The sequence below is a fragment of the Betta splendens genome, chromosome 8, assembly GCF_900634795.4.
Source record: "Betta splendens chromosome 8, fBetSpl5.4, whole genome shotgun sequence".
Lineage (NCBI taxonomy): Eukaryota > Metazoa > Chordata > Actinopteri > Anabantiformes > Osphronemidae > Betta > Betta splendens.
This window is the reverse complement of record NC_040888.2, coordinates 11,387,270-11,411,017: the sequence shown is the minus strand read 5'-3', so window position 1 is coordinate 11,411,017 and position 23,748 is coordinate 11,387,270. Positions and strand designations below refer to the sequence as shown.

Here is a 23,748-nt window from a genome sequence, read left to right as displayed (position 1 = left end):
TCTCACCCCCCCCCCCCCCCCCCCCCCCCCCCCCCCTCCCGCTCTCTCCCCCCCTGTTGCCTCATTATTTAAAAGAGCCCCCTCACATTCCCTTCTCTTCCTACCCAGCCCACTCTGTTTTGTATCTCTGTGCTGCAGTGTCTGCTCTGGCTATGTGATGTGGAGTCTAAACTCCCCCTCCCCTCCCCTCCCCTCCCCTCCCCTCCCCTCCTGTCTCCCTCACTGTGGTGGGTGTGCGGCGCTCGCTCCATCAGGCCAGCCTTTAACTGACTGATTGAGTGGACACCACAGGCCGATAAATGAATAAAGATGGGAGCCACTGTGAGGATTAATGTGCCTCATATGAAGACAGAAAGCTCGCTGCCTAGTATTCCCGCCTCCGCCCCCCCCCCCCCCCTCAGCCGTGCGTTATGCTGTGCTGGCGTATCGGTTGAGAGACACGCGCGCTCCGCTCTCGCCCCGGGTTGCGTCGTTCGGGTCCCGGGGCCTCGGCGGCAGCTGTTGCCGCGGAGCGCTACGTCGACGGGGGGGGGGGAAGTGGGGCAGATCCACTCGTGGCGCCGAGACCACCCGCCCGTGTCCCACCCCCCCCCCCCTCCCGCCTCACCCGTCTCCGAGAACGCAGCTCTCCACAGCCTCCGGGGCCCGAGCTGATCCGTATCTGATGGTGAAACAGCACGTCGGCCTCCCAGCCTGCGTGAGGCCAAATTGAACACCGGGGCTGTCGAGGCCTCCAACGCTCCAACGCTCGCGCCTGTGTACACCCCGAAACGCGTTTTCACCCACAGAGGGGGAATAAAACTCTTTTAAAACACAGACTTAACCAAGCTTGAACCTCCGCCGCTAAAGCCAATAGTCCGGCCTTATCACAAAGACTTCTATCTGGCACCAGCATCCATTAGGCCTGATAGCGCCATTGATCTTCCTGCGCCCAGGCCAAACGGACCTCAACCACCAGGCCGCTGAAGACAAATCCAATTTCAGGTGTTATATGCTCCTCCAACTCGCGCCCGCCTCCTCATCGTCATCTCTCTCCCAAACCCATCCACCACCACGACCGTCGCAGCGCATCCAGCGTCCGTGTGACGAGGATTAATAATCGGACGGCCTCCTCCGTCGTCCGCTCCTGTCAACACCTCCTCCGGCGGGCAGGCCGCGAAGCAAACTCTGCCCCCAGGCCCATGAGCCTCACTATGTCGCGCCGACCGACAACTTAAACGCGACACAAGCAGTGGGGGGGGTTTCGCACTGACCCCAAACCTCCCTGGAGTAAAACGCGACACATGGGCCCAGTCGGGTCACGAGCAAGGCTGCGTTCAGGGTGCTAAGCTAAGTGCGGCTCACGTGTTTGATCCCGTATCTGATCCCTTTAAATCCAAACGTTGAAGGAAACACGCGCAGTGCGTTTATAGAGTGGAAGCCACACTAGGATCCTACATCAAGTGCAGAGCTGGGTGGATGTTTGTGGCGTGTACATACATCAACCCAGCAGTGAAACCGCTGACAGGTGAAGTGTGTGACTCTGACTATCTCATTACAAACTGTCAACAGGTGAGCCGTCACTTTGCTGAGGCTGCCGGGCTGCGATTTGAGTGGCTCTGGCACGGCCCAGATTAAAACGTTCCTGTGAAAGCGTCTTCAAAACGGCACATCCAAAAGTAGTAGGTGCTTCATAATTCAGATTATTAATTATTCAAAGAAGCCTATCGTGTTTGCGAGAGAACAAAGCTGTGCAGCATGTACATGATGTTTGTACTCTACCAGATGCTTTCATTTCGATCAGATCCAGTTAGCTTCTTGCTCCAAACTAAAGTGTCAGCAGGTTGTGCTCCACGAATGTCTGCTTCAAGGTTTCTGTGTGATGTGAAATGAACTGAAGTTCTGAAACAACCCACTGATTCAAACAAAGGCACCTTGGTGTTGTGTCTGTGTGCATCAGAGCTGTCCTCCCAAACTGTAGGCACACTGAGGAATCTCCAGTCAGCCGTTAGTGGAAGGTTATATGTCGGTATGTTCATGTCTGAGGTCAAAGGTCAGTGCTGCTGCCGCCAAATGGGACTGAGGTGATCTATTTCACAAAACCTGTAATTGGGGAAAATACCTGAACTTATTGACATCCAAAAAGCCAAAGGACACTAGATGACAGTATAATGAAATGATCTGCTGAGAATTCATTAAGAGCCACCCATACATATATTGCTGCAATGTTGTACAGAGCCAACCCACTCCTGAACGCTTCATCGCTCTTTCTCATCATTTTCCTTTTGGTGGATCTTGACGTAAACAGTTCCACATCCTTGAACTAAATTGCGCGTAAAACACACACTTGAGAAAAATAAGTTTTAAATGAATATAGATTTTATAGATCTGGTTTCTATATGAACCAATGTGAAAACATAACACACTTGCCAATTTATACTTAGTTCTGGTCCAGACTTTTAGTTTAAAATCACAGTCTTCGCTGCAGTTTCGCTTAATTTACTGTGATGTGATGGTGTCTCAACCTCCCAACAGCTCAGTTTTCCTCTTCAGGCAAGAAAGGCTTGAGTTTCTTTAGTGTTTTCCTAAGACTGTATGAGAGTAGTATGATTACTGTAGAAAAATACAGCCATTAGTATGTTTCTTTCATATGTGGGCTCATGTGGTAGTAAGTAAAAGATTACAAAATAGAAATGAGGAGGGTACTCAGCTAAAGTACAGCATCACTGGATTCAGAAACTAATAACCTTCAGGTCAACATTGTTCAACGCATTCAGGATGTTTGATAGTTACTTTAAATTTTTATTCTTAAGAAATAGTTTTTCTACTTTCATATGCAAATTCATTAACTCCCCTAAAATTGAGTAAAATAATGGTCCAGTCAATGAGGAAATGTTTACGTATGACTAACAGGACACACTGTACAGTCTCATGACGTAGTAAACCAGCAGAGACTTATACACATATTATATACATATAATGGGTCAAGGCTGACGTATACAGTAAATGGCATTATGCTGATGTAACCAAGGTGTTTGAAGAGCAGGAATATAAAATACAGCTTTCTAAAAGTCTAAGTAAGTAATGATATTATGGAGGACATTTGCCAAACAATCACCATCAGTTTAGGCTTGACGGTTACGATTCATCATATTCATCTGTGAACATTTTTGCTGTTAATAAAAGAGATGCTGAAAAAAATGTAGGAACTCAGACAGGCGCTAATAGATCAATAGTGAGAGAGAGATGGAGATAGAGAGAGGAAGATATAGTGAAACTAAGCCAGGCTCCGAGGACCGGCCAGTGATTAAGGAATGGGAGAGATGAACACCAGCCACTGAGGGACTAGTGTCTATCTCTGTGAGTCCATGTGAAAGCGGGGCTGAGGAAAAAGCTCAGAAACAAGAACCCACTGTCACGGTATCTTAGCAACCGTCTCCGTCTCCCAGGTGACAGGGACTGACATCACTTCCTGTTGGTGAGTGTGTATGTGTATACACAGTGTCCAAGTGTTAAAAAAAGTACAAGGTGACATGTGAATGTGTCACGGACGTATGTGTGAGGCTGAGCATAGTTTCGCTTCTCTCCTCATGCACAGCTGAGCTCTGCTTCGCAGCCCGTGTCACTCTCAGGCACATGACGGTGGAGAGACTGCTGGTGCGCAGGACTGAACTTGCATGCATTGTTTGTGTGTGTGGGCGAGTGTCGGAGGCAGACTGTAGGCATATATGTGGAGTTTGTGCCATGTGCGCATGCGGTCAGCCTGATTGTACATTATGCCAAGGGAAACATGGCCAACTGATGCCATCTGGTAGGACTACTTGGCACAGGGGGACTCTCTATGGCTCCACAACATATTGGAGTAGTTAAAATTAACACTCTGACACTATTTGGCAGCAAAAGACACTGAACTATCTATTATTGTGTCTATTTCAGGCTCTCTCACCTTGCATTCACGCAGAGGGAGGTAGGACTGTAGACGCTTCAGCAGAGCGATCACCAGCACCGTATCAACGAGCGTGCATGAAAGGCCACTTCACAACAATAAACAGCCAATTATCAGTGTCCCATACTTTTATTTTATCCTAAAAAAAAAAATTGAACGCTAATAAAAAAGTAAAACCACAGTTAAAAAGGAAAACAAAAAACACTGTTTCAGACTTCAGCGATAGCTGTAGAAGAGTAGTTCCTCTAGATGCTCAACGGAGTAGACGTTTCCACTGGTGTGGAGGATTAGCGTGCAGTTTGTTGACCATTTACATGAAAAACTAATGCTGGCATTTTCTGCCCCTAATTAACTTCAGTTGCACAGTGCTATAAAAAAAACAAACAACTCATGATTCATTCCTTAATTATGCCGAGCATTTGTAGCGATAAACCAACAGCGTGGATGAATGTGTGTGAACTCGCAGGAGGCAGCCGAGATTGACCGTTAATCTCTGTTCCCGGGTTCACAATGTTCAATCAGAGGAGGTCCATGAGGATTTCATCCTCCATGGCGCTGGAGACTTGAGGCATCCCGGGCTGGGGTACAGCTCCTCTCTGACCTCCAGACATCAGCATCTGACCTGCTTACAGGTTAGTGTTTGGTAGAAGACGGAAATACAGATGGAGAGTTATGGTCTCATATTTTCAAAAGTGAAAAAAATAAGACCAAGATGTAGTGAAGTATAGTGTTTACTCAAACTCATTTTTCTGGAGACTAGGCCTCATCTCTACATAAACAGACTCGACTTCGAGTTTACAGTTTGGACACATTTGATTTTTTTTGTACTACATACTTGAGCTTTCAAAATAAATTTTAACTGTATAGCAGTCATCTGTTTCGATGTTTGGAAAGTCAACTTGGAGGCACTTTTTACTAACTCAAGTAAACATCAATGTACTTTACTTTGTATACAGTGCTCTATAATGTTTATGCGCTGTATTCATTTTCTGGCTTAAAGCGCAGACATCTGAGACTCCTGAGCTGGATTCTTTCTTTCTTCAGCTCCACTCGCATAAAAAAAAATATGAACCACCGCATTTCAGTCGTATAATGCAGCTGGTGGCATTTGGGCAGGTGAACTGTGTTGTTCCTGCAGAGCGGCTCCTTAGTCAAACCGATGACTGACGAGGGGTGTAACAGGACTAATCTGCATTCTTGTGGACTATACATCATCCCCACTGCACCTAATGCTTGTCTAAATGGGACCATAGTCTGTCTATCAAGAGGATAAGAGGATGAATTTTCTACTCAATATATACACATACTAGGACTTCAGCAAACCTTTTAAATCAATGTGCAAAAAAAGTTCAGATACAAGTTTATAGAGATTGTTAGATATGACAATGAATGTGAAAGAATACACATCAACAAATCTAAATATGTTGTGCCGAGCCAGTTAGCTGGTAACATTCTATAACCTCATGTCTGTCTGTGTGTAAAGTTCCTGAACCTCTACCACCTCTGTTGGGATGCTTGCTGACCTGTCAGAGGTTGCCTCCACTGGGCCTGCATTTGAGCCCCCCCTCCTGGAGCTGGGTGGACCAACTGCTGCCCTAAACTCTGGTGAGACATCATTCCTGGCATGTGAGACACTCCGCCCTGCTGCGAGAACACAAACAAAGGAGAGCCACGTTAACCTCTGAAGAAGCTCGGATGCCTAGAAGAGCAGTCCGAGTCACTTAATTAGCTATGACACATTTACTACAGGGCATTAGTTGCTCTCTTACTGGCTGCTGTTGACTGAGGAGAAGACTGCGAAGCTGTGGATTGGCTCCTGGGTTTGGGAGGCGGAGTATCGGACCCGGAGGCGGGGCTTGTCCACTCTGGGGGACCTGGTTGGGTGGAGCGCCGCTGACCTGTGGCTGTTGGTTGTTCGGGCCGGCTGCTCTCATAGCCATCTGAAGGAATATGGCAGCGGAAAGGTGATTGACTGAAACCAGCGAGACAGTTGACTTCAAGCGAGCGGTTGTTAACCTTTGTCCAACTTTGACAGGAGGCGTTTTGTCTGACAATACAAACAGGACTGTGTGTTTACGAAATTGAGGCTCATCATCACATTCAAGCAGTTTGTTACTGTGCTGATTGAGATGTATTAACTAAAATGTGATTATGGGGCAAAATTAAGGAAATATTTATTAAATGGTAGGATACCGTGACTATACCTTTACAGTTACTACATACTGAAAAAAAAGGTACAATAGGCTCTTACTGGGTCCTATTTCGACTTCATGTCACTTATTCACTCCTCTATCTTTCAATGTTACTGCCTGGGTAAGTGCAAGCAGCCATGCAAGCAGGCAGATGCATTTAACTCATGTCGCTAGCTGTTACAGGGTTCCTGTGGTCTGTACTGTGGCCTTCATTGCATGCTCAATGCAGACAGTTCAGTATAGAAACACAAGCATGAAAGTAACCAAAAATATATTTCTGGCATTCATGGCATGCTACAAGACAAACAGTGAACGGGGAGTAGTGCAGTAGTAGTGCATGCACAGTAGTGCATGCTGGTAAGGGAGTGGGAGTCACTTTTCTGAATGGATATACATAATGGCTTTACTTTAATTTTGTTTGCATTCTAATATACGAGCAAAATCACACCTAAATACAGTTCTTATTTAGTGCAGTAGCCCTGATATTTTCTGTGTGTTTGGAGGCTACTGTGGGTCTCACCATGTTGTTCTGCCTCTGTTGCTCCTCCATCATAGAGACCTGACTAACAGGAGGCATGCCCACCACCACAGACTGGACACAGGGCCGATCAGAGAGGAGGAGGTTGGGAGGTGGAGGAAAAAAACAAAAGGAGCACAGAGGGGAAAAGGCGTGTTACCAGAGAGGCATGCAGAAATCGGCCAACGCAGGCACCGTGAGCGGGACATGCAGGCAGATGTGCCAGGGTGGGTACGGTTACCTGCTGCACGTTGCCGTGGGAAACTGGCATGGGGCCGGGTGGCCTGTTGAGGAAGTTCTGGTTGGGCACCTGACCAGGCTGCATCGGACCTCCTGCTCCGCTCAACTGCTAGACAGAATAAAACGGTAAGAATATTTTCCAGTTATGTCATAATGAATGGCTGAATCTTTTATTTATGCACTTTTTACTCAAGCTCCCCTCTGTCTAACCTCTACACTCACTAACAACTGAAACATGCCCTTGTTTAAATAACTTTTTACTTTTCTGCCTTCAGGTTGAGAACGTGGGTAGGTGACTGCTTTGCTCAAGAGCAACACAACAGCTTCAAAGGAGGAGGGTGTAGGTATTTCATAACATCCTTAAAAATATACTGTACACATGACTAGAGAAACGCAGTAGCACAGTCATCATAATATAACAATGGTCAAATTAGATAAAATGAGTGCATTTCAATAATCATAGCTCCCTATGGAGGCAAGTCTTTTCAGACTTCTAATTTGCAGTGCAACTGAAATAGAAATAAATAGTCAGTGCAGTGTTCTTCTCACTCAGATTTTTACATCTGTGGACATAATTTCCCAAACAGCTCTAGTTTGGAATCATCTGTGCCAAGAACATTCTTCTATGAGCATATATAGCAGCTTGTCAATGTGGTATTATTGTTTTTCTAATCTGAAACACTTCCAACATGCTAAACAAACAACCTGACGTTACTTCCCATAGCTAACGCGCTGACTCCACAAACTGGTCATTGCTTGTAATTAGCGCAATGCATGTGCATTGGCGCAGCAGAATTAAGTCACAGCTTGATTTGAGACAATCATCTAGCAAAGGCCATAAAACGTGTAAAAAGCAAAGAGTCAACCTGTTCATATGAAGCATATATTACTGTACATATGGTCCTTTGCTTGTTAATCAAACAGATAAGTGACCACTGAGTTTTTAAGGCAGCTCTTGTTTGCTCCTGAGAACGCTGTGCTGTGCAGGTGCTGTGGTGGCTTGTGCATTTCAACACAGAGGGACAGACGAGGGGGAATGATGGGCGTCCACGTTATTACCAAAGGCTCAGGAGAAAGGGAAGTGTGATGGAAAAACACCTTTACCCATCCATCTCAAATCTGAACAATCCACCCGGGGATGTGCTAAGGCATGCCAAGGTTTCTGACTGACCACAGCAGCACAGCAAACAGGTTTTAGGCAGAGCAACGAGCAAAACAGCCTCTTTCTCTCTTCTTCGGGGTTTGATTCATCTCCTGTCTTTAACCCAGTAAGTAACTCATCACATCCTGGATGAGGGTTCAGATGCAGCGTTACCTCTCAGAGCTAAAATTATTCTATTTTGTCTGGCTGTGAACAGAACAAACTGCAATCTCCTTCCCAAAGAATGCCACTCCAGGGCTTTACTGGTCCAAATTGAAATTTTAATTACCTTAAGATGCTGTAGCTCTTCCCTATTAACAATGCAGCACTGAATATGTGATGATATGCAAGAGGCAGAAGAAAAAAAATCTCATTATAATTTCATGTCTTCTGCCTTCTCTAAATGCCCTGATGCTCATACACAGACGGCTTCCCTGTACATATAGGGCTGACACGCTTTTGCGAAGACATAAAATTAGCAGGGTGAGTAAACAGACGGCATCAACGCTGATGAGAGCAGACTGTGAGAAGAAATGTAATCCAACTGATGCAAACCTGACAAGAGACTTCATTTCTAAACAGAGACATGCAGCTTCCCTGTGACTGGAGGCCGCACTGTGTCATAGCTATGCAGCACCTCTCCTCACTGCATGCAATAAGCCGGAGTGGGAGTGGGACCTTGTGATGGAAACGACAGCTAATCTAGAGGACACATTTTAAATCACCTTGTCCCTAGGGATAAAGATGAGCAGAGAGGCAAAGTGAAATTTCCATGTCATGTGGACAAGGTAGCAGCACTTGTATCATAATGAACTCAGGAACAAGACCCGGCCTATCTCTGGCTAAAGGGCTGGAAGGAGGGGCTTCATCTCCAGATTTCATGATGTTGACTTTAAAGGCTGGCGGAGAATGAACTGTTGTTTCCAAAAGCTGCACTGGTAACACTGGAAAAAAACATCTTACAATCCTGTTCATTTAATCAATTAATAAGCTATTATTTATTAAAATAAGTTCTTTTTTTCATTTCTTTATAATTCGGAGAGGGCTTTTCTCAAAGACATGACAGGAAGGAACAGTTTTCCACTTTTTCCAATCCTGTTCTATATTTGCTAGAAACAATAAACTTAAACCACTGCCCCTATTAACTATTTGATTTAGAAGAATCAAAGTGAAAAGACAAAAAAAAGATTGCTTTAGGGACCAAACACTGTTGACATCACACTATGACACTAAACAACAACCTACATTTAAAAAGCTGAAAGCAGCCCGTTCACAGACTCTTAATCAATTAACTACCACAATGAGCTCTGATTCATAATGATCAATAAATGCAATAACTCTGTCAGTGTGAAGTGAGACCAGCCTGTCAACAGAGTGCTAGTGTAGTATGGACTGTGGCTTACATCACATATGATTTACATTAAAAGGCCTTGTGTTGTTGCAAAGCCTTAAATTGCTGATTACTTAGGAATCCACAAACATGAGTAAACACAGGACACAGTGAACTGCATTCCACATAAACACTCCTTTAGTTGCCTCCTATACAGGAAGCTGAGATAATTAGGATGGAGTGCAACAGTTCGCAAACACTGCAGTAGGAGTTTAGCTAATGCTAGCCCCATTAGCCTCGGTTAGAGTGAGAGGCTTTAGTCGCTGCAGCGAAGGCACTGGGCGCGTTAAATGAAATGTCAATAACAATGCACCTCAATTCCCTGGTGCTCCTCTATATTGCCTCCTCATTATCGCCTCCTTTAGGTCTCCCCATTCCAGGTACTTTCTCCCACACTGAAACCTTCCTCTCCTCCTATCACCACTCACCGCTCTGTGCTGCTGGACCTGCTTGTGGTTGGTGATGACTTGCCGGATGCCGTTGACGAAGCCACTCTGGTCGTTGGGGATGAGGCCCATGAATATTCTCTTCTTGGATGAGTAGAGCAGCATGAGCACCCGCACTTCACAAGGGGAGGTGGTGTGTGGGAAGTGGACGCAGCCAGCCTGCAGGGAGGGTCACAGGGCAGACACAGACTTTACCAAGGGACTGTAGGCTAATTATGGGATGGGCTGGTGGATATAACCAGCTCCTGTGCCCAATCAAACATAAATACCTGATATATTTAATTTAAATAGTAATGACTAATACTTATTCTACTTTTTCTCAGCTGGATAAAATACCACTGCCGCTGCCACTGGTGTTTCTCAGGGGTATTACCTGAAAGCCCAGTCACGATTTAAATATATCTAACTACTATTTAGTTTTAACGTGACTGAATGTATGGCCTGGAACCCCCTCTAGAGTCTTTGCCACAACACTGCAACATGGCATCCATCTACTGGACAGAGACAGGACCTGCACTCATTTTCTCTCATGGAAAATGTATAGAAGTACACTGAATGATGGATAAGATTAGGGACATGGAGGGAACGCGCATCTGAAGACACTTAAAAACCTACAAAGCCGTTGGCCATAATGCGGTACAGCCCTTTCAGAGACTCCATGTCTTTGTTGGTGAAAAGAAACTGGACCATTCGGGAGTTCCTGAAGAGGTGACCAAGGGTTGTCTACAGAGAGAAGCAGGTAAGAGAGGATTTATGGTCGTTATGCATCATTCATGAAAAAGCCATGCTGCAGATGCCAAGGTCGAAAAACGCCGTCTCACCAGTAGCTGCTGTGGAATCAGCTGCATTATGAGCTTCTGAGGCCACTGTTCTGTGTTTCTGTTTGGAGGCACAGAGAGCTGTGTGTTTGAAACAGTTCACTACAAGTTCACTACGTAATAGGTTAATGGTGTTTTCACCGGGCACTCACAGATTTTCCCCCTGGTTAACATGCACTTGACAGGGTAGAGAGCGTGTCAGTTTGGTGGCGGAATCCATAGACGAGGCTTTAGGCTTCTGCAAAGAACAAATGCAAAATGATGATGAAGGGTCAGTGGCATCCTGCAAAAATAAAGCACTGGACTTTAATCACAACCTTCATGCAAACAAAGAAATCTGAGTTCTGAAACTTGCTACGGTCAGATTGAGTAAAAGGTCAGTGTAGATCATATGTTAGATCACAAACTTGTGGCACAATAATCAGTGTGTGGGTGTGTGGTTTAATTTGTTTTCATCACATAGCCTTAAACGTATTTACACCTCAAATTTAATTATTCTATAAAAGAGACTTTATACAACCACTGGAACATTGCCTGGATGAGAGCCAAGGTGCTGCATGAAAACTTTCTAACCTTAAATTTTTAAGGCACCGTGATCAATAATTCCACTCTCTCGCAAGTAATTAAAGGGTCATGAGTGTTTTCTATTTTTGTCTGCATGTATTTTTTAAAGCTGAAAAAGCCTAGAACTGCAAAGCCGCTGCTAGATGATGGGGAACATTGGTCGGCTTTGTGATCCATTTCTACCCATTACACTCACACAGCAAGAGCTGTGTTCACATTCTTACAGGGCTTTTATATCAAAAGTGCAAGTTTGACATTGTGCAGATTAAAGCCATTATTTCAAACGGGGAGCCAGGCTGTGACCGATGCTCTCCAAGCTCTCTAAAGCAACACGAGAGCACACTAAATGCTGATTTTTCTATCATATGGTGCAGCCAAACTTTATATAAACTAAAATTTCCCCTCAAGCATAATCACAATGCGAGTTCACGTTTGCTTTCATAAAAGGTGCTTCCTGCATCTCTTTCCTCCTCTCAAGCGAGAGAAGACTGTTTACATGACAATGTCTGCAGCTGCTCCATAATTGTTGCACTACCTCTACAACCACCATTGATAAGAGCAGCATGTTCAGTGTGAGAACAGGAGTTACTGGGTGGCACTTGACTGGCATCCTTGCACAACTCTGGCCCTCATTTTCCCCTTCAACCACCTTTTTGAACAAATAAATAAAAACTAGGCCTATTTTGCAGGACCTGCACATAGCAAGCAAAAATAAATGGCAGAATGAAAAAAAAACACTTTATAGGCTTTAAAATACAGCAATCATACTGGGAAAAGTACAAGGGCTCTTAACCTTCATGACATTCTACAGGATCAATAATCAATCAATCAATCAATCAATCAATCAATCAATCAGTCAGGTTCAATGTATTTTCTTGTTTGTCCATTACAAATGCACTGTTCAAGGCTTTCTCACTAGACAAAAGGATTTTTTACTTTAGAGTTTGCTAAAGACATGAGACGTGGACAGTAACAAAACAATACTATTTAAGGTTTTATGGTTAGGTTTAAGAAAACACAGATTAACAGGCACAGCAGCAGAAAAGGTTGGTGGAACCACTTACTGTAAGAAGATCTGGGGAGTTGCCCCACATTCAAGATGACAAAAGCTTTCAGGAAATAACATCTTGAATTTCAGCCAAAACAGAACGTACCATATTGATAACTCTGTCTCTGAGCGAGATCCAGCCAAGTGTGCTGGCATCCCTTGTGGGAGTGTTTATCATCAGCTATTTTTTCCAATTTGTTTTTATGCAGTGTAATTTGCGTCAACATTACAGATCACTCCAGAGCAGAATGACCCACAGCCCAGGGCTCAGAGCCTTATGAGTCAACCACAGGAAGAAAAGGCAAACTGAGAGCCAAGTGCCATGTCCAATCTGTTCAGCCAGGTTATTTGGAAGTGTTATGGGTTTTAATTTTCTATAACAAGACTTAAAGTTTCTTAAGCTTCTTATTCTTCCCATCCATAAAGATGATAAACAAGAGGGAGGATGAGAAAACAGTCAATAGAAGGGATTGATCCGAGGCTGTCCACCAAAAACACACACTAGAAAACCTCATGGGTGCTGCCTGAAAACCATTAAAATCTATTTCACTGGCTCAGCACTGCAATTGTAAACTAAATTGATTTGACCCTGTGTTAATAGGAATAGGATGGCAAAATGATGTGCAATTAATCACAGTGCACAATAATTATTGACAGGTGCTTATTAGGACTTACCACAGCAATGGATGCTAGACAGGGATGATCACAATATGTTGGCAGGGCTGTAGCTGCCAGATTTAATTCGATTTTACTCTAGCAAAAGCTCATTCCACCAATGTCCAAAAATGTAATTAAATATCAACGTATTCACTTTTCAAGTGAAACGACAAAATGTACACAGCAAATGTAAAGATGAAGCTTGGTTCACCATAAAAAATGGAAAATGAAACTGGCTCCAACCAAACAAACCAAAAACCCAACTGGGCTCATGGTCGCAGTCGTAGTAACTTCAAAGTCATGTGATGGTGTATTACCTCCTGCCACTCCAGGACGCCACTCCATGCGACGATTTTATTGGCAGCACCTTGCGGCTGACCAATTGAACCTGCATTGCCTTGAGCTCCAGACACACCAGACTATCAAAGAAATAGGAAACAGGAGGGTTACATTTGGTTAAATCCACAAAATATCAGAACGTTTACTAAACAGATGTTATAAATTAACACAGATTAGAAGATAATTTACATAAAGTTAATAATAAAAAAAATGCAATTCTGTGAAACTGAAAAAAAAATGTCACATAATTAAAAATTATATTTGGCCTATTCATATTAATGTTCGTTCCAAGAAAGTTCTGCTCATGAATGAACATGAGGAACACCACAGACAGTTGGCACAACAATTTTCTAAGAAAAGGGAAAAGTCATTTGATCCGATAGTAGCAGCACTAACATTTAAAATTAATTCTGATATTAGACTTCATACGGCGTGTTAGTCTGTCATCCCAGCTCTAAGCTGCTGGTGGCACAGCACCAAACATGAAGTCTTGGATCTGTCATTCCTAGCCTGAGCTGGGAAACATTTAAAACACTTAAAAATGTCAATATAATATGGACATAACAGAAGTGGTGTTTTGAAGAGGGTGAGAACAGTGAATCTACTGAGCCTTTGAGTGCTCTTAGACAGGCAAACCTCACAGATTCCAACTAGGGGACGCTTCATGACCCACATCCAACCAAGGTTTGTTGCATGCATTTTTTGGTTGGATAGATGCCAAACCTTTTATCCAATGACCAGCATTAGCACTGAGGTACTAAAAACACTGGCATTAGGATTGCCCCAGCCTCATGCATCAGCTAAAACCTTAGTATTTTACTCCCCTATATCTAACAACTCAATTGCAGTAACTGGACTACATACGAGTAGATTTCTGAAATAAACTTCAAAGATGTAAATCTCTCCTTTTTTAAACTTCTGTTATACAAAATTCTACTACAACTACAATTTATGTCCAGGAATTTTTCAAAAAGGGAAACAGAGACAAGCTTGCTTTAATAACATTAACTCTACTGTGATCATCTGACTTACCATTGTAGACTGTGCTGAGGGAGGCGCAGACTGATTTGGCGTGGGCTGCTGCTGAGGGGGCGGCTGCTGATTTGGTGGTGGCTGTCCTGGAGGTGGGACTGGCTGTGGTTGACTGGGAACACCTGGCTGCTGTGCCATAATGGGTTGTGTTGCTGTAGTGACTGTTGATATGCTGGGCTGGTGCTTTACCCCAGAGACTGATGGGATCGTTTGCTGAAATGGAGAAGGTTGACCAACCATTCCTCCAACTGGTGGAGGGAGAGATAGAGAATGGTAAAAGACAAATATTTAAACATTAAGACACTGCAACTAAAAGCTTTAGATAGGTAGTTATGTAATTCAGGCCTCTAGAGACCACTGGTAACTCACAGCGATTTTTCTGATGGTTGGCTATATCCACAGCTACCTGTGCAGCCATCTGAGCAGCAGAAATCGAGACCTGATTCTGTCAGCAAGCAAATAAAAAAAGGTCAATGCAGAGTGAAACGTTGTAGAGATGAAACCTAACACTGCCTTGTAAAACTGGGCCATAAGGAGGCAACAGGAATTAATTGCCAGGCTGCTTTCGCAGCGTGACCAGCAGTGTACGTTCCATTACCGAGTAAGAGTGGGGTGTGTTTATGGGGGGAGTGGGCTGAGGAGTTCCACCAGGAGGTTGACTGACAGGGAGAGGCTGTGGAGGGAGGACAGGTTTGAGTGGCCCAGGCCCCCCACCTGAAGAAACTGAAGACAGATAAATTGAAGAGTTTAGCACTTTCACAAAACTAAAAAAAAAAAAACTGAGCATAAAAAGCATTTGCTTTAAGCAAAAATCCTGACATATAGCAATTTTCAAAAATTGCCTTTACAACTGAAGCAGTTTCACAAACCAAAGACTAAATTCACATCATTTACAGTGTAACTGTGTGGAAACTCTCCATGTTGAGCTCTACACGCAATCATGAATGATCATGAAATCAAAAGAGAATAAAAAAGTGAAGCTTGGAGGAGAGTCTGCAGGAGGTAGAGGAGCCACATCAGACAAAAACACACAACGGGTAATTTAATACCTCAATGAAAAGCTTAAAAGATGCATGGGATTAGATTAACAGTGGTTTCGGCTTTACTGTTTTCATTTACAGCCCTGAGGAATCCATAAAAGTGGTGAAACATCCTATCAAACGTGTGTCTGAAGATAAGAAGTTTACAGGAATGCATCTGTTATGACTGGGAAACTATAACTACACTGTTCTGCAGAGTGCCACAGATAACAGCGCTCATGCCAGAATGCTAAGACCATTGCAGAACTCTATAAAGAAAATGCATTGTCTTTGTGTGATGCTTCTCTTTTCGAAATAGACCCCGACAATTGACTGACATACTGTATACACAGACTTGACCTAGAGAGGACTATTCCCAGATACTTGTTATAAACACGGGCGAAAAAACATGAATTCTGTTCAGAATATGCTGCATGATGATTATGATCTCTATCAATTCAATTCAAAGCTGTGGGGCTGATTTGACTGTAGTGGTACACTATAGTTAGATATTAAATATTATATCTCACCAGGAAGAGAGATGCCTCTTACTAAGACCATGTGAAAAGGGTCCTGACTGTACTCTGGGTGGGGTTCAACCACCCCTCCTACTGGAGACGCCCGCTCAAACAAAGACCTTAAAGCCGGCAGTTTGCGAGGAGCCACCACAGAGAAGTGAATTCCTCTCTATGAAAGATTAAAAGAAAACGTATTTATTAATAGGGTTTGCTCTTTACTATGAACCGATATTCAAAAAAAACCAATAATAAAGTCTCATACCTAAATCTGTGTCTAAAATCAGTCAAAACTTACATCTCTGATGATTTTGACAAGGTTGTCTGCTGTGCAGCCAGTGTAGGTGACGCTCTCCACAGCAGGGAGCAGGTATGGAGGAGAGTTACACAGAAGTACACACACCTTATGCGTCTGACCTCTGAAGATAGCAGAGAACAGGACAACAAAAACAAGATGTTAAAAATATTTAATAAAAGGAAAAAACAACAATACAGTATTTAAGAAGTTAATCACTGAACCACTGAAACTGAATTTCCTTCATTTTACATGTGTAAAAATACACAATCATCACAAGGGAAGAAACCCAGTATCTGTACACCAGACTTCATATAAAACATCTTTATTCAAGTGACTCAACTATGTATAAAGATGTAATAGTGTAATAATTAAAGTATTACCACATTTAAAAGAAACAAAGAATTACTTACCTCCCCTTATGTCACTGATGGAGACTAACTGTATTTTTTTGTATGAATGACTCAATAATTAGCAAATACTTTAAAATAAATAAAGAAAGAAATATCTTACATTTGCTCTCTCATCTTTTTAAAGTCATCAAAGAGCTGCAAAGCCACAGAGAGCCCTTCTGCAATTAGACTACAGCTTTCTGCTCCACCTCCCATGAACCTGTGTGGTAAACAACAGTGAATGTCCAGTATTTATACATGGATATTGTCTGGGCTGAATCTAGTATTATAAAACAAAAGCTGTATTAAAGTTTGACCCTTAAAGGGCAACAACCAAAGTCTCTTACTGGATGCTGTCAATCCATGAAACAAACTCAAACGCAGAGCTGGTTGGTGCATGGCACTGGGCGTAGGATTCAGGAGCACAATCAACTGTGTTGAACACAACAAGCCCATACTGTGTCCCTCCATACTAAAACAACAGCAGTAAATATTAGTAATAATAAGAAATGGTCAAAAGAAAAACAATATTTTAAAAAAAGGGAAAGAAAAAAAAAAACTTACATCGCCACCAAAATCTGTTTCTGCTGGAGGCCCACCATTGAAAAATCTATAGTAATTAAAAGTCACATTTTAAGATAAATGTATTTGGATCATTACATGATTAGCAGAAGGAATTTAGCGAAGGAGGAACATCTTTACATCCTTACTCAATAGCTGGAAGTATGTAATTTTTCCTCAGAGATTCAAAGTACGGTCCAAGGTTTGCAGTCCCTTCAATGACGAACACCACATCAGCCACCTGGTTGCTCCCAGGTTTAGTAGATGGCTCCATTAGCGTCAATGCTGCCACTGTGGAACTGAACAAAGGGAGGAGCATACTTTACATTCAGTGCGCAGCATGTTTTTAAATGTTGTGCAGAGAAACACGGCAATCAGGAGAAATGAACTATCAGGGAGTAAGTAAGTGTATTAAGCAGAACGTTACATCTCAACCATAACAGGGTGTGGAGGGCAGCGTAACTAGAAGCTACTTAGAAAAGCTCAGGTTTAAATAGCGATGCTTGTAGCTAACAGTCACTATGGTGATGTCAGAAGTAAGAACGACAGATAAAGAAAGAGTGAAAGCAAAAGCTAACGCTGCTGTGCTCTGGTGCTAGTATTAAGCCAAGCTAGCGCCCAACTCCTCCGATACTGTGGTAGACTATTAGCACAACAGTTAACAGTTTAACAGTTTGGACCGACTCACATGAAACTCATCCTACCTACATTTACATTACCTTGGTAATGTTAACGCCAGTGAAGTCTTTGGGCTAGCATGCTCAAAACATTGTTAACGAACCTGCTGCCATCTGAATACAAAGTGGTGAGAACTGACCTGGTGATAGTCGACTCCCAAACGAGCGGAGAGATCTATTAACCCCAAGGATCATTTAAAAATCAACATAAATTATTACTCGCGACTTGCATGGTTAGCTTACCGTTAGCTGACCATTTGTTGTATTTTGACGGAAGTGATCAAATGTCCAACCCACGAGCAGTGACGTAACTGATTTCTTCTTCGTCTTTAATTTTCCTGTGCGGTCAAACGATCCGTGGCGCAGTGCTGCCTACTATTGCACGAAAAAGTACAACATTGTCTTTTAACTGTAATAAGGGTTACAAATGTGACAAATGTTTGCATAACTATGACTCTTTAACAACCTCTAAAATTGAAACAAGAAGGAAGAAACAGAGTTGTGTTTTACCCTCAGAAAAAGTTATAGCATAATATTTAAAAAGAAAAACATTTATAAAGCCTCAAAACAAGTGACATTGAACACATTTCTTTCCCTGAGTTTTAATGATTTGTATACCTTAAAGTTTGTTATTATCATGCAATAAAGGCAGAAGCAAGATCATTTGCATCATTTTGGAAAAGAAAGAAAACTCAACATGCTTCATTTAAGGCGTAAAACAATCAGTCAATCAATTTAAAAGAATAACGTAGGACATCATCTGGCCATGGATAAAAAAGAAGACAAAGCAATGTAATATAGGTCGAACTGAATAATGAGCAGAAAGCTGGAGCCAACCTCAGGTTTTCTGGGAAGGGTTCTCCAGTAGCATAAAACCTGATTGACATTTCTTCGTACCAGGTTTGGTCTCTAGAATTTAAGAATTGTCCAGAACAGTAAGTTCTGGACAATTCTTAAATTACTGTTCAGAATACAATAATTAAATACTGTATTTTTATATATTGGCCTCAAACCTCTCACTATTATATCAACAGTTGTTTGGAGGTTTTTGATTTTCTTTAATGGGTTTTTTTCTCATCTCTAAAAACAGAACTGTAGAGTAAAGTAAATTTAAAATGAAACTGTATAAATTAAATTACTAATTCTGAATGAGCAGCCTTACTGTAGCTGATCAGGATGATAATTTTATTCCGTGGCATCCAGTAAAGTTCCATTTGTTTCAGGTCTGTGGTTACATTTCCATCAAGCTCACGGCTTCCTGTAAATGAAATGCACTTAATCGATGCATGCATTGAGCGTAAATGAAGCTTGAATGCACAAGGTCATCAGTGAATTCTATCTTGGCTTAAACCTTTTAAACCATGTTCACCAACACCCTCAGCGGCATCACTCATGAGAAAGGTCATCTGTGATTGTATCTGCCTGAAATCCATCTAATGGCCGTCTGGAGGTAGATAAAGAAGGAGGCCAACAGAGGGATTTTTTCAAGGGTAAAGACAGGAATCTCTACAAGATGTTGAAATCCCAGCTGACTGTGAATATCGAATATCCAACAGTGAAGCATTGACTTTTACAGTTTGCAAATACCAAAACTTGTCCAGCTTTGTTCTGCTCACATTTTATTATCTGATGTTTAAATATTGAACTTGAAAATTATTTTGCTAATAAAATCAGTAGCTGAAAATGGTATAAATAATAAACCAGGGATGAAAATGCACAATAAAAGGACTGACTTATTAACAATAAAACCATGAAGACATTATTCCTTCTGGACAGGGCTTTTACAGTAAAAACAGGTTAAAATATGAGTGAGGGTTTTATGATATGTCACAAAAGAGCGACAGTGGTGTTGTAGAGTCAGATCTCCAGGAGATGTCAGCAGATATCTACAGGAAGTACAGCAAAGTCCATGCAAGCTAGAAGGCTACAAATTATGGTTTAATTATAGTACATACCTATAAAGACTGAAGAAAAATATGAATATAATAATGGTCCAGTGTATATATGTAAACATATAAGGAGCAGACACCTGCTGTTTCTGAAGATTGTTTAAAACCAGTTTGTTTGACCAGTTAGCAAATAAAAACAGATATGGGCCCAATTCTAACATGTATAAACCATATTGTGTTTGAGAACTAAAAGTAAACTGGGTGAATTATTAGTGCCACTTTAACTGAGCACTGTTTCTGTTGATTGAGGAACACAAGACTTATTCACTCCAGTGGCTCCTGGATCAGCATGTTAACCTGTTGTCAGATGGGCATATTATAGCAGCACATTGTTTCTCTGGGTCCAGTCATAGCTCCACCCCCCAGTGGTGACGCCACACGGTCAGCTCAGTCCAAGTACCTCATCAAAATCTGAACCTCACAAAGAAACAAGGCTCCTTCATTGTAACTGGAATCCTGGGAAAGGCATCCAGTTGTGGGTTCAAGCCTCTGTTACATCTGGGCATCAGTAAACGGCCCCGCTTGCAGCGACATAAGGATACTTAAGGCGACCTCCTGGATTAAAGCATTAAAGCCCATGCAGAGCGCTTTTATTCTGAATGATCCTAAACTGACAGCGAGGAGGCGCATGTAGTGTATGTGTGAATGTGCCTGCGTATGCGTCCCTGATGCTTGGCTGCTCAGAGGGATCTACTGAGTGTCTCTGCTCTGAACCTCAGCACACACAGAGGCTGCAGTTGCCAAGCAATTACAGAGCGCCTGCTTCCCGCGCGTGCCTTCAGACGACCATGGGTACGTTGTTTTCATTTAGTTTCCCCCCCAAAAAATGACATAATACAATATGAATGAAATATACGGATGGTGCCTCAGCGCTCCGGGTCTGCGAGGTCCAGGTGGTGTGGTAAAGACAATTCATCTCCTGACCGCGGTGCTCAGCTGGGACGCCGAGGCCCAGATGGTCTGCTCACAACAGGTAATCACAGCACGCGCGCTGGTACACTGACATCCACGCAAATGGGTTAGCAGAGCGACGCCGAGCATTGGGGATGCTGTGATAGCGCCCTCGCCTCCCAGTCTCTGGGGCTTCTTTATATGGAATGTGTGCAGCTGAGATAGTCGGCAATGAAGACGATCTTAAATATGGATTCGTAGCCCTGTTCTTAAAGAGCGGGATTCTTTTATTCATTATGTGAAGTTCCGCTTTAGCATTCTCTGTTTGAAGCCGTCATGGCAGAGACGTAATGTCGGAGGATGTTTCACAGAGCTTTCTGTTTGTAAGGTGAATATCATTAAGTTTTCCTTGAAGGTAATTTATAGAAAAGGTCAGAGCCTGGGCTCCAGTATTAATACACTGTTCCCCTGCAGAGCGCGGCTGCTTTAATACTCCTACTGTTTGCGATTTTCTGCATGCATATATTGAATTCATTATTGGGAAAGGTTTTGGGAATTATTTATAGCGTTGGAATAAAATCCTAAAGCTCGTACACGTGGAATATTAAGTGACTTCATAAAAAGGTCGTGCAAATCCTTTCCAGAGGCAAAGTTGCAGGTGAGGTTTCCAGAGGACGGTGCAGCTACAGCACAGCGTAAACCTATGTCACCAAGTCAAGTTTAACATATTACATAAAGGCTCACGCCGATGGTCCTGTCGGCAAACGTGCATTAGTGAGATGTATCACCCAGAGCTATTGCATTCATAATGATGCGTGGGAATTCATTATCATTAGGCATAATATCGGCTATATCAACTTTAAGGCTGGTGCCTCGCTGTCAGCCGTGTCTGGATGAATCCCTCCAGTGTGGAGCGCACACGCCTCCCTCACTTTCTAACTTGGCGCCCCCTCCCTCCCTCTTTGCCTCTTTCAGCTCACTGAACTGAGTGAAATGTCTTTCCGACTAAATGATTTTTTTTTTTCGTGCACGGTGGGAACGTTGCCATGGAGACAGCAGCCCCCCCCCCCCCCTCCTCCTCCTCCTCCACCACCCCGCTTCAAGCCCCTCCTCCCACTCCCCCATCTCGGCGGCGCACAGCTGTGCTAACTGGTGCGTTGTCTGATACGATTGTGCGCGCGCGATTGTGACGGCGACGCGTTCCAGCTCTCCTCGCGGCCGCCGCCGCCGCTGTCAGCGTGCTCGCAGGTGTCCCACAGTGCGATGACAGCGGCTATATCCGGCAGCATCCTCCCCACCTATCCTGCACAAAGCGCCAGCCTCTCCAGGCTTCCCCATTCGCGTCCACCTCCTCACTGGCGCTCACGCGCTTCATCCCACTTCATTTGTTTAATCCTCTCCTGCTCCTCCTTCCCTGTCGTCGCCCCCTCTGCACAAACCGAGCTCGGCCTCCCTCGTCGGTCTGCTTTCTGCTGGGCTTGCAGATTGCTACTGGTGGGCATCTTCGCTTTAACGGGCGATAATAACCACCTGACAAGTAATATGAGTGTTTAAAAAAAAAGGAAATAAAATAGAAATAGGCCAGATGGGGGAAGGCGCACGGGGCACGCAGCCACGCTCCGTTTTGCATTTAGGCAAAATGCGGCCACAATAAAGAATTCATGACGAGGCGGCTGAATAATTGCACACGATTTAATGCACAGCAGAATGTCAAAAAGCCCAGTGATGGAAAAAAAAGTTAGATTCAGGCTGCACGAGTCCAGGTGCAGCTCCGTACCGTCCTCGTCCGTCTCAAATGACCGGGGCTCTTTAAACGCAGCACGCCGCCTGGCATCTGTGACAGCGGCTCCAGCGCCTCCTCAGCCTCACGACCACGCGGATTGAAGGAAGCCTCGGACGCGGGCTGGGTGATACATATCCTTTATTACCATTTTCTTAGCTTCAGCCACACTGTTAGTTACACATTCACTGACATCCTGTGACCTGGTACAGCTGTCCTGACTGGAACAATCACCCTGACTGAACCCCTCACTTCAGTTCTCAGCATCAACCGATAAAAAAGTAAACCTCTTAAATAAATTACATATAAAAACAATTGAAAATCAAAAAGACCAATTTGAGAAAGATAAATACAGCATCAACAATGTCGTTTCTTCGTCGCTTTAGACCGCAGAGGTTAACGATTGCTAGGTCTCCTTTGAGTCGTCATTAGTAGTATTAGTATCAAGTTCATTGTCAGATTTTGCTTAAAGCATCACTTATATAATTTTTCATTGCATCAAGTTGACATCATTCATGTTAATATAAGCATGCAAACATGTTTCCCCATGACCATTCAGAACTGCACTAACACGAGAAGACAGCGAGAGACAGAGAGAGGAGGGACGAGGGAGGAGGGAGGAGGGAGGAGGGAGGAGGTGTCGCACACAGGAAGAGAGAAGGAGGCCAAGATGGAGAGACGCGGTGTGGCTGAGGGAGCGGGGAAGGGCGAGAGAGTGGCGCAAAAGAATGCTGAGGTGAGGGAGGGAGGGGAGGTGGGGGGGGGGGGGGGGGGGGGGGGGGGGGGGGGTGGCTGGAGGCGAGAACGAGACGGGGAGCAGTCAGAGTGAAGAAGCAGAGGAGATGAAGAGGGGGAGGATGAGGAAATGTGCTGCTTTCTCCATCACCAGGCTGAGCAGGGGGGAGAGAGAGAGAGCGAGAGAGAGCGAGAGAGAGAGAGAGAGAGAGTGAGTGAGGTATGGGGCCTGGAGACCAATTAATCAATACCACATCTATGTATACAAGATGATCAATAATCCCCCAGCTGACAAACCTCACGAGTGGAACGCTTGTCGTGCCGCTGATCGAACACAGCGCCGCGTCTCACTACACTCACGTGAGCTCAGAAAGAGACCCCCCCACCACCACCACCACCACCACCACACACACCTTGATGAACGTGTGTGTGTCTGTTGATGACGGGGAAATGGCTGCAGCTGCAGCGAGGCGTCGCTCCGTTGTCCGGCCGAGCGTCCAGCAGACGGTCGCGGTCCGTGGTGCAGACGTCACAGGCGCTCGCCCTCCTGCTCGAGGGGGGGGGGGGGGGGGGGGGGGGGGGTCTAAATTTGACGTGACCCGGAGGTCATTTTCATTTGAACTGC

At 43.9% G+C, this 23,748-nt stretch overlaps 1 protein-coding gene across 6 annotated transcripts; it reads right to left on the bottom strand.

Moving 5' to 3' along the window:
* Positions 1–4,035: 4,035 nt before the first annotated feature.
* med25 (mediator complex subunit 25) lies at positions 4,036–18,152 on the bottom strand. 6 transcript variants are annotated; one of them, XM_041071901.2, is made up of 21 exons: positions 18,012–18,030; positions 17,909–17,943; positions 17,241–17,390; positions 17,095–17,140; positions 16,878–17,002; positions 16,652–16,750; positions 16,142–16,262; positions 15,859–16,015; positions 14,908–15,032; positions 14,679–14,754; positions 14,310–14,557; positions 13,256–13,357; positions 10,822–10,907; positions 10,673–10,730; positions 10,467–10,574; positions 9,834–10,010; positions 6,876–6,983; positions 6,638–6,709; positions 5,695–5,865; positions 5,449–5,569; positions 4,036–4,547 (listed from the first exon to the last, which is right to left on the bottom strand). In XM_041071901.2, the coding sequence occupies exons 3-21, from the start codon at positions 17,363–17,365 to the stop codon at positions 4,444–4,446; spliced, it is 2,229 nt and encodes a 742-aa protein (XP_040927835.1). In that variant the 5' UTR covers positions 17,366–17,390; positions 17,909–17,943; positions 18,012–18,030; the 3' UTR covers positions 4,036–4,443. The 6 variants fall into 6 exon arrangements, with proteins under 6 accessions (XP_040927835.1, XP_029015397.1, XP_029015400.1 ...); XM_029159564.3 differs by lacking the exon at positions 17,909–17,943 and having other exon boundaries at positions 18,012–18,152; XM_029159567.3 differs by having other exon boundaries at positions 6,876–6,980; positions 17,909–18,063.
* Between the last annotated feature and the right edge of the window lie 5,596 nt (positions 18,153–23,748).

Bases quoted from the DNA above. Each gene is read 5' to 3' on its own strand.
- med25 (XM_029159564.3), bottom strand. From the start codon at position 17,365: ATGGAGCCATCTACTAAACCTGGGAGCAACCAGGTGGCTGATGTGGTG. The intron at 16,751-16,877 runs GTAAGAGACTTT...TTTACCACACAG, and splicing joins TCATGGATTGACAGCATCCA to GTTCATGGGAGGTGGAGCAG. The intron at 10,011-10,466 runs GTAGGTTTTTAA...CCCTCCCTGCAG, and splicing joins GCATTATGGCCAACGGCTTT to GCTGGCTGCGTCCACTTCCC.